Here is an 11,240-nt window from a genome sequence, read left to right on the forward strand (position 1 = left end):
ATGTCAGTAAAACAGTTAAACGTGAAAAAAATATAATGGAATTTTCCCATGAACTTTAAATTTTTTTTCAATAACCAAAAGTTTTATTGAAATTAGTAACAGCAAAAGAAAAAAGTAATAGAAAATATGCATCTCATCAACTTTTTCAAGCACTCTTGTATATCTAATTTATTTTATGTATTTGCATATGTATTGAGTGTGGGTAGCTCTCAACAGCATGTACATGCAAGAGTGAGTCAGAAAGTATTGCTATAGAATCAAGTTGTTAAGTGCTAGTGTATGTACAGCAGAATGAGCCACTGTCTGGTCCGGTGCCATCCTCACAGCTGTTATGTTTGAACCCAACTGTTAACAGCCAGTCGACCCCGTTAAGGATCTTCTAGTGTTCACTGACCCTCTGCTTCACCATGATGCCCTTTTCAAGGATGGGTCTCTCCATATACCAGGTACACAGACATAAGATGAAGTGTCACCGTTCTCACTGCTAAGTCTCCCAGACAGATTTGTTTGTTCTTCTGGCGAGCGTTTTGTTTGCTTGTTCTGAGAGTCCAGGGTGCTTTCAGTGTTCTTGGAAAGTACCATAATTCAAATGTATCAATCAGTACTTCAGTGTTCTCATTAATTGTCCAACTTTTACATTCATATGAGGCAATTGAAAACACCATGGCTTGGGTCAGATGTGCCTGAGTCCTCAAATGACATCTTTGCTCTTTAACACTTTAAAGATGTCTAGTGCCCATGTAAGTTCATAATTTGATTTCTTGACTGCGGCTTCTATGAGTGTTGATTGTGGATCCCAGTAAAATGAAGTTCTTGGAAATTTCCACTTTTTTCCCCCCCATGATATTGTCTGTTGATCTAGTTGTGAGGATTTGGGGTTTTTTTTTGGTCAATGTGTAATCTGTACTGAAGGCTATAGGCTCTGATCATCATCAGTAAGAGCTTCAAGTTCTCTTCACTTTCAGTAAGTAGAGTGTCAGGTGCATATCACAGATTTGGTAATGAACCTTCCTCCAGTCCTGGTGCTGTAATCTTCTACACGTCGTCCTGCTTCTCAGAGTCTTTGCTCAGCATACAGATTGAAGAAGTATGGTCAAATGATACGATCTTGACACACACCTTTCCTGATGTTGAATCATGTAACATCCCCTTGCTCTGTTTGAAGGACTGACCATAGGCCTTTTTGTCTACGTCATAAAAACCTTTCTCCAACAAAAATATTAAGATGTGAAACCATTGTTTCGTGACAGACCCTTCACCTAGGTGTAGGCTTTTCTGAAGGCGGTGTTTCCATCATCTTTTGAACCCTGCCCTGAAGAATTTTGTGCTCTTCTATTCACACCAGATCAGAGTAGCAGTTTCGGCATTCTCGAGGGACTCAAATCACGTTCTTTAGAAATGCCCCTAGAGTTTAGCAAACAGAAAGATGTCAGCAGGGGCAAGTTGAGGGCTGTAGAGTGGAAGGAATAAGTTTCCCAAGGAATATTCTTGTAGGGCAGCCCTTGCCACCCTCCACGAATGCCAGGTGTGTTGTCATGGTGAACAGAACTTCCTTGGCACAGCTTTCTAACCCTTTACTCAATCTGTGCCATTTTCAAACTTCTTCAAAAACCCCATGATCCTTGAAGTTAAACAAGTGGCCATCTAGCAGAGAATCAGCTAGCCCACATGGATGAAGCACACCATGAGGTGTCATCAGGACCGGGTAACAGGCATCAGAAGACCCCCCAAACAAACCCCCCAAAACAAAAAGAACATTGTTGACAATGGGGGAAGGGGGTGACGGTCAGAGCAAACCTACTGTAGACAATGGGACATCCCCCCCATAGAGGGGTCACAGGGAAGGGATGAGTCAACCAGGATGCAGTAAAGCACCCATGAAACAGACAATCTTTCTCTGGTTCCTTGATGTGGGGAACAGAAGGATTTCTCTTAAGTTGTCTCCCCAAAATATGTACCAAACTTAGCTGCTTAAGAGTGACTCTCGGTGAAAGTAGGTCTGAGGTTATTCTCCTTGACATTGGCCATCTGTAGTGGCTAGACCATTAGTCTGACTCACCCTGAATAAGACCCACTCCCTTCTGATAAGGATAATGATGGTCTATTCACTTGCAGGGATACCAGAGAGGGCAAACCCGCCCAAGGGTGACCAAGGTTAGTTAGCCATTATCAGCTGTTTAGATCAAGCAGATACCACTGTCTATTCCACAACCAATGTGGGCACACCCCTAGGTGATTCCTCTCCTATTGATTGTATTGCCTATGTTAATATCCCTCCTGGTGACTAGGCTATTGTCCACTATCAGGGAACTTGCATGCCTCCCAGAATAGTAATGGTCTGTTTTATTATGTGAGACATTAGAGCAATCAAACTTGTTCTAGAATGAATTGTATTGCCCCTTTCTGTGATGTATGATTACAATGCGTGGTTAGCAATAAATAACAGAGGCTCCCTGGTACTCAGGAGGGTGGCCAGAAGGTGACTAAGGAGGATGAAGCAGCGGCTTCTTCTCTGACAGCTAAGCCCCCTCCATGAGGACCATCAAGCCGGGCGGAGGTGAGATATGCTACCATGAATTGCGTCTGACTCCATTACTTGACTCTATCTTTTAGCTCTCATGCTCTCTATGACTTTACTATAATCTCTACTTATTATCGCTGTACAATTGCGCCTACCAAACCTGTGATGTTTTGTGGGGTTCCCTCTTACACTTAACCCCACACCTTGAGGCTTCCCTCACCCCCTATTATCATGACCCCAGTACTGCCTCTCACTTCGGGCTAGATCAGAGCATGTACATAGGTGCAGATAAGAGGTAAGAACTCACAGCACACGGAATCCAGGAACAGGAATGGGAATAGCAATACCAAAAGGGTCGGGGAAGGTCGAGAGAGGGGGGGAGGAAGGGGGAACCGATCGCAGTGATTGACACATAACCACACACCCACCTTCTGGGGGAAGAACAACAGAAACCATGGGGGGAGGGAGACAGCGGATGGTATAAGATATGAAAATAGTAATAATATATAATTTATCAATGGATCACGAGCGGGAGGGAGAAAAAAAAAGAGGAGCTGATACCAAGGGCTCAGTAGAAAGTAAATGTCTAGAACCGAATAATGGCAACATATGTACAAATATGCTCGATACAATTGATGTATGGATTGTTAAGAGTTGGGAATGATGAGGGCAATGAATGTACAAATGTGTGTCACACAAGTGATGTATGTATGGATTGTGATAAGAGTTGTATGAGCCCCTAATAAAATGATAAAAAACAAGTTGGAAGAGCCCCCAATAAAATGATCTTTTAATTAAAAAAAAGAAAAATCCCTGTGGTCGATCGTCCTGTGTCCTTTGAGAAAAATCGATCAAGATACCCCTTTGTAAACACCTGAACAGGTTGCTGTAACCTTTTTAGCTGATCTCTCTGCCTTGAATTTATCTTTGAGGTCTTCTCAACCTTAATCTAAAACGGTTGTTTTCTTAATCTAAAAACGGTTGTTTCATATGTGGGCAGCATTTCTGTAAACTTGTTGCAAAGTTTAAATGATTGGGGCAGATGTTAGGCATTTGGTATTAGCCTTGACCTCAAAATGGATTTTTTTCCCATGGCACAAACAGTTTTCCTGAGGCGCCCTGATGGAGTGTGCATTACTGAGAGACCTAGTCACAGAGGCATGCTTAATCACACTCTTTTTGGGGGAATAAGAGCACGTCTAATTGGAACTGTGGCAGCAGGTTTGTTTTGTTTTGTTTTGCTTTACACGCATGGAGTAACGAGCATAAGGTAAGGACTTCACATCTATTCTGGACATGGAAACGTAATCGAGCCAACGGCTGGTACGTTGATTCTGACTCCTGGCAACCCGACCCCACGTGCCCATAGGGTTTTCATTGTCTGGCATTTTGAAAATAGATTGCCAGGGTTTTCTTCAAAGCTGCTTCCTCTGTACTCACTTGGTTAGCCGCCGAGGAGGTCCACGGTGACCACCCCTACCCCCCACCCACCCCCACTCATCCCCTAGGAACTGTTCTGGCAATTTGGGGCATTTATTTTGTGTTGCTGCTGCCCAGCACCTTTGAACATCTTTGCTTATGGGCTGATCCCAACCTTGGACGAGTCATTCTTTCTGTCCTTGCCTTCTGTCCTCCTTGGAGCTAGGAGCCAGGCATGTAACCTAAGTTTTGTATTTAAGAGACAGTTCACTGCACTGGGGGAGAGGAGGACCGAGATGATCTACATCCTGCCCTGTGACTCCCTCCTGAAGGTACTTCCCCACCCTCCCTCAGCCACAGTAACTACGGTGAACAATACAACAGATGTGTGTCTGTCCAACTTTCCCAGTGTAGACACGCATATACCAATACTACCCATAAATCAAGTTGTTTAAAATGATACTGCAGGTAGGTTTTTAAAATTACACATTGAGCATTTAAATAAGAATTCTTCTTTTTTCTTTTTAATCATTTTATTAGGGGCTCATACAACTCTTACCACAATCCATACATACATCAATCGTGTAAAGCACATTTGTACATTCATTGCCCTCATCATTCTCAAAACATTTCCTCTCCACTTACGCTCCCAGCATTAGGTCCTCATTTTTCCCCTCCCTCCACGCTCCCCCCTCCCTCATGAGCCCTTGATAATTTATAAATTATTATTTTGTCATATCTTCTTTTTAAATTAAATTTGTTGGCATTTTGCCCTTCCAGGTGTGAAAGTGTACACAGCAAATTAGATTTCCATTGGACAGTATCCACACAAATTCATCAATGAAGTTAGTTACAGAGGTCACACCGCGTCAGTGTGTTTCTATTTCATTGTGTCTGGTTGTTCCTTTGCATTAGTGTAAGTTTTGATTCAAGGTTTAAAGTGCACCCTGGGGCAGTAGACTGGAGACTCCGATCTCAGGTGGGGCCTTTAAAAAAGGATTTGACTTCATTCTTCCAGTGGTCGGGATTAACTGTTGTGTCCTCAGGCAGATCAGCAGGCACCTTTTCTTTCTTCTCTACTCCCATTGTTGAGCTGTGCCTAGCAGTTATGTATGTAGACTCTAGACTCATGTTTTCTCTGTGGTTTGAGTTCCCTCCTTACTCCTTTGCTCGGCGAGAGGAAACCGGTAGTTGTATCTTAGAGACTGTTCACAAGCTTGAAAGACCCCTAATGCTACTCTGAAGTTCAGCATTTTTGATGTTTGTTTTTCCTGTTTAATGAATGGTCTGTTCATTTCCTTTGCTTACTGACATCTTACCTAAAAAATAAATGATTCTACTGCTTGTTCATATGAAGGATCTTAACTCTCTGAGTCATGTTTTTCTCCGATTTTTTTGTCTTTAATGTACAGAACTTTTTACAAGCATTTCTGTGGTAAATGATGTGGGACGCTATTCGACCTCTCTTGCTTCCCTATTGTCAAGAAGCAGGGGTCAGAAATGCATCTTCGCGCCATCTTTCTATATTCTGACACCAACCGTTCTTCCCCCCAGCACTCCACTTCTCTGCTGGGTGCGATCGCTTGTTGTAGTGGCCACAGCTCACAGGCAGTCCTCACGATTATGGGCGCTTGTTAAGGGAGTGAATAGGTTACCACAAGTCAGGGTCAGTAGAGAGTAAGGATACAGCCATTGGTCCACAGCAAGACCTCTCCTCACCCAGCAGCCAAGTCTCTCTGGGCCTCTCAGACACCTGGTCCCTTGGCCTGTCCTCCATGGACCAGGAAGCCTGTGTGTGTGTGTCCTCTACCGGACAGTGCCAAAGTCTCAGCACTGCCCCTCTCGCTCTGTCCCATAGTCTCCATGCCCCCGTCTTTGGTGCCTCTGATTTCGACCTCTACCACACCAGACAGATCTGGAATGTGCTCTTGCAGTGGTCCTGGGATTTCTCTCTGTGTCAGAGATCGCTCTTATACACAGAGGAACGGCTTTGATGGTGGTATAGATTTTGACTGTTAGTGGACCATACCCCCCACCCCCAAGGAAAATGAAGAGTAGTATCTTAAGGCACATCCTCTAGCAAAGCCAAAAACCAAAGTCACTTCCATCATTTCGTTTCTGACTCACAGTGACTGTACAGGACAGAATTGCCCCTGTGGGTTTCCGAGACTTTAACTCTTTCTTGGAGTAGGAAGCCTCGGAGCAGGTGGTTTCAACCCAACACATTACGCACTGTACCTTGAGGTCACCTGCCCTTAAGGAAAGCAGAGTTTAAAGTTAACCCCCAGGAAACAAAGGGTGTGGCATGGATGATATCCCTCTGTTAAGGTCAAGACAGTCCAGCTTAATCCTGGCCATTCACATCACAAACTCTCTCCAAAATGGGATTACAGCCCTGTGTTTAGAATCCAGAGTTACAATGCATCACATAAGGAATTATGGCCAGAAGGGCCATATTAATTGACTACATCTCAATTTCATTTGGATTATTCATGATAGTTATGGTCTATAAAGTCAACACAGACACTGAATTACTAAATACTGAACCATTGCTCCAAGGGAAGTACATGGTTAAGTTTCTGTGAACCTCTGGTCACAATATTTTAATCAACCCCTCAATATATAGCAGCATTTTTGTGTGTGTGCTTCTCTTTAAATATTTGATTTATGGGGAGGGAGGGAGAAAAATGAGCTGATGCCGGCGGGGGCTTAAGTGGAGAGCAAATGTTTTGAGAATGATGAGGGCAATGAATGTACAAATGTGCTTTACACAATTGATGTATGCATGGATTGTGATAAGAGTTGTATGAGCCCCTAATAAAATGATTTTAAAAAAAGAAAGGGATAAAGGAGCAGAGATTGGAGGGACCCAGCAGTGATGAAAGCTTGGTGGTGTCAGTTACCCACGGTGCTGCGACCTGCACGTGCAGCAGTGAGGAGGGCACCAGCCGCACGCACGAGAAGGGGCAGTTCTGGAAGCTCACCGGGGAAGTTCCACCCTGCCCTATAGGTCGAGATGAGTCAACATGGACTCCACGGCAGAGTTTGTGTTTTGAGAGTGGTTAGGAACTGGGTTGGAAACCACAAGGCCAGCTGTTGGAAACCACCAGCTGCTCTTCAGGAGAAAGATGAGGCTTTTTTTACTCCTGTCAAAGAGTTAGGGTCTTGGAAACTCATCGGGGAAGTTCTGTCCTGTCCTACAGGATCGTTATGAGTCAGAATTGACTCGATGGGAGTGAGTTTGGTTTTTTGGTTTCTACCAGCACTAATAAAGGAGGGCTGGGAACAGTGTGTATCCTTTAGACCCGGGGTCCCTGCGGCTGGGCACTTCTGATGTACAAGAGAATGGGATGTCCAGATAGGAAGATCTCCAAGGAGCACCAGTTGAAAGGTGTTGAAAGGGCAAGGACCACCCTCCTCGTCCCCCAAGCCAACAAAGAGGACCATTCCCCAGAGCCAACCAAGCCCTGGGACTGGCACTCTAAAGTCAGCTTCCTAAAAGGTGAGAACATAAACATGTGTTTGTTAAAGAAAAAAAAAGATACATGATTTAATATACATTGTTGGTGGGTTCATACTGGTCCCATGTCCAGCAGCACTGTAATGCGTGCCTGAACCTTTAAGAGCCTGTAGTCAGTTCTCATCGGTCACAGTTAGTTACATTCTATAAATTCCCTGTGGACTGAATTCACCCCAAACCTGCCTTCCCCATCATTGCTGGGAACACGTGTGCTACTCTGTATGTTTACCACCTAAGATGACCCAAAACGTATCATGAGTACCGATTTGGGAATTTTGCAAATATAGTTTAGCAAGTAGATGAATTAAGAAATACAGAATCTGCTATGAAAAATGAGGATCCCGTGGTATTTTCTCCCTGAGGCACATTGCAGCCCTCTTGTGCCCAGGGCACGAGTCAGCACTTCAACATCATGCCTGGCGGCCCCTGGAAGCTTTAAACCCACAGACAAAAAGCAGAAGTGCAAAAAGTAGAGCAGTGAGTAGACTGCAAAACGGACACTTGTTTGCCCGTAGAGGAGTGAAATAGGGCAGTTTTGCTGTGTTCGGCTGCAGCTGGGGGCCTTCACATAGAATGACTATGTTCATGAATTCCACAGGTTTTAATTTGGGGGTCACAAATAGAATTTAGCAAGTAGATGAGCTTGTAAATATGGAATCCGCTAACAATGAGGACCAAGAAACCTCACTGCTACCAAGCCTGTTCAATTCATAGTGCCCGTATCTCAAAACTCTTCCATTAAGTCGATGCTCCCACTGTGAGCTTCTGAGCCTGTAGCTGTTTACAAGAGTAGAAAGCATCATGGTCTCTCTGGGACGCTATTTTCGAGGCGGTACATCTTACTGGAGCAGAAAGTCTCTTCTTTCTCCTGAGGAGCACCTGGTGGGTTTGAACCATTGCCCTTGTGGTTAGCAGACCAATGTGTAACCCACCACACCACCATGGCTCCCCAATGAAAATCACATGTACTCAGAGTTATTTGGTTTTGCCCTTTTGATTTATTTCTTCCACAAAGATAAATTTCTCTAGCTCTTTTGAATAGATTTCTTAACCTTGAGTTGTACACACTGGGGGTGTTTAAAAGACTGTAATTACACAAAATATGTAAAAAGGTTTTAAAATGGGTTTCTTCAGCTCTGTTTAGTAGTAGTTCATCCCTTCATGAGTTATTGGTTGCTTTGTGTCATGAAGAGATCCTGAGATCTCTTTGGGGGCAATCTTTTTGTTCCATCAGTTTAATTTCGAACCTTTCTTTTGATCAGTGCCACTGTATATTTTGTTGATAAGTTAATGTTTGCCTAATGTCTGATCTAATGTTTCCCTCATTGTCTTCCTTCCTCTGCTTTCTTTTCTAGTGTGGTGCTTTGATTCTTTGCCGCACATGCAGACTCCGATGGGAATCATAAATCCCGTCACTAAACTGGCCACTCCTTGGATCAAGAGAGCAAGTTCTAGGTTTTTGTCCTTAATGTGGCTTGATTGTTTTCCCTCTGGACAAGTTGGTTAACTTTCTACCCTTCAATATCCTTACCTAAATACTATCCATTCTCCTCAAAGTCAAGGTCAATTCTGTGTCACTGAAACCCTATAGAGCTGAGTAGAGTCTTTGTAGGGTTTCTAAGATGGTAATTTTCAGCAGACAGCCTGATCTTTCACTTGTAGAGCAGCTGCTCGGTTTGAACTGCCAACCATATACTTGCAGTCCTGTGCTTAACCCACTGTCTTACCAGGACTCTGTAGGTATCTAATAGATTGCTTTTGTATGTGTTGACTTCTATTACTATATGATTATTTTAAACTATTTTATGTTAAAGCATTTTACTAATTTTTATTAATTTGGACAGAATTGTAGTTTATTCTCTTGGTTTCTGTAGGTATACTTTGCTCATCTATTTTATGCCTTATTGGGTTGACTATAGCATTGGGACTGAATTTTACAAAAGTACCACAACCAATTTATATGGAAAATATTTGCCATTATTTGATGAAGTCTTACATCATTCCATATTTATGCCCCTCCTCTGACCCACAGATTTACACACACTTACCTACATACCACAGATTGATTCATTTGGAGAAAACGACTTGGTTCGTATTACTCTAGGTTCTGGTTCGTGCTTGTTTGACTCTTCGCAGGTGGCTGAAAACAATGGAATGGCTGGATTCTCTTCCTCTTTGTGATTCTCCCGGGGATGATGAGTGACTGTAGCTTCACGGGAGTCGCTGTCCATTTGGAAATCATTGGTAGATTTTTATTCCTTCTTTATGCAACAGAATTTTCCGTCCATTTGGAAATCATTGGTAGATTTTTATTCCTTCTTTATGCAACAGAATTTTCCATCCATTTGGAAATCATTGGTAGATTTTTATTCCTTCTTTATGCAACAGAATTTTCCGTACAATTGGCTGTTAGTATTTCAAAAGATGGTTTTGCTGCCTATTTAAAATAGAGGCCACGTGTGCGAGCCCTTTGAATTCCTTGCGGTGTTGCTTACAAACTTAAAGCCACTCCTCACCCACGGGTAGGAAAGGCCGTTTACACAGGAAAGATGGCTGAGCAGGTGGAGGGAGGCCCACCTGACGTTTGGAGAGCTGTCGCCTCTGGTTTTGGTTTTGTCAACCATACCAGACAGCCGACCTCTCGGAGCAGGCGATGGTTGGATTAATGCAGGTTCAGGGCCTGTGTAGGGCAGAAGGGATGCAAGAGTCAGACCAAATGCTTGGTTGAGCTCATGTACTGTACTACAGGGCCGATGTTAAGGACAGAAATGATGCCCGGAAGAAAAGACTAGAGAAGAAACTGCTGCTTGTTTGAAAGGTTTGGCACATTGTCTGTTATGTTGCTTGGATCCACCTGTTGCAGGTGCTCGGAAAACAGCCATGACAGAGCACTTGGCACCTGGATTGGTTGAGATCAATATTTTTTTTGTGAAGAACTTTTTCAGCTCCTACAAATTCCACACTTTTTCTTTGGCGTCACCCATCTCTCCCCCAGAAAGATCTACCCCCAGACATTACTAATAGCGTAAAAGAATCCTGAAAGAACTTAGGACCTGTATTTATAAAATATGTCCCTTCTTTCAGAGTGAAGTTGGCTCCCAGTAGGAAACATTAGCTTGGGAAAAGTCACGATCATGGGATTCTGCTTTCTATTTTTCATATATATTTTTCTCCTTAGGAAGATCCATTTTTAAAAACATTGTTCAAATTTTCAGGATAAAGGGGTGAGATTATTAAAAGATGGTTTACTGTAACGGATGTGAAGTGGCTATTTTTGAGCTGTTATGTAAGAGGTCTGGGTATTATGTTTTTATCCACATGAGCCTGGATTAATGAGCAAACCGTTTGCATAATTTACAAATTAACTGGGACACTTTTTACACTTCACTGTCTACGCTGCAGACATTTTTTGACAAGTTGGTTCACCTAAGGCTACATTAGGCTTTCTCATTCCTGTAGGATCTAGTGAAGGCTTATGGTTGACCATGCACAGAGCATAAAGTAGTTGACAGAATTTGGTCTGACAGCTGTACAGTTATGTAACAGGAGCTTAAAAACAATGGAAAAGAGGGACAGCGTAGTGATGTACTAACCTCGGTTTTCTTCTCTGGAACCTTCTCACCCTTTCCCTCTCTAAATTGTACCAGAACTTCAATGAGGTTCCCTTCAATTAGTGATCTACACAGACTCTGAGAGCCATAGTGCAACCCCGAGTATATCTCATCTGAATGTAGAGACCCCCTCAAGAAAGCATGTGGCACCTTGAGCTCTAGCGACTGA

At 43.2% G+C, this 11,240-nt stretch overlaps 1 protein-coding gene across 3 annotated transcripts in view; it reads left to right on the forward strand.

The window, feature by feature from the left end:
- The first annotated feature begins 8,900 nt into the window (after positions 1-8,900).
- The window catches only part of FAM169A (family with sequence similarity 169 member A), a 67,896-nt gene continuing 65,556 nt past the window's right edge, over positions 8,901-11,240 (forward strand). Inside the window, exon 1 of one of the 3 annotated variants that reach the window (XM_004703534.2) lies at positions 8,901-8,915. Coding sequence is in view for 2 of the 3 variants with exons in the window: in XM_045285353.1 (XP_045141288.1) it covers positions 9,653-9,704 (52 nt within the window). In the remaining variant the exon portion in view is untranslated. Of the gene's footprint in view, positions 8,916-9,620; positions 9,705-11,240 lie in introns of those variants that run through there. The other 2 variants (XM_045285353.1, XM_045285352.1) reach the window with 2 other exon arrangements.

The sequence above is a fragment of the Echinops telfairi genome, unplaced genomic scaffold (assembly GCF_000313985.2).
Source record: "Echinops telfairi isolate 266 unplaced genomic scaffold, ASM31398v2 ScPeMD7_7469;HRSCAF=8507_1, whole genome shotgun sequence".
In the NCBI taxonomy this organism is placed as follows: Eukaryota; Metazoa; Chordata; class Mammalia; order Afrosoricida; family Tenrecidae; genus Echinops; species Echinops telfairi.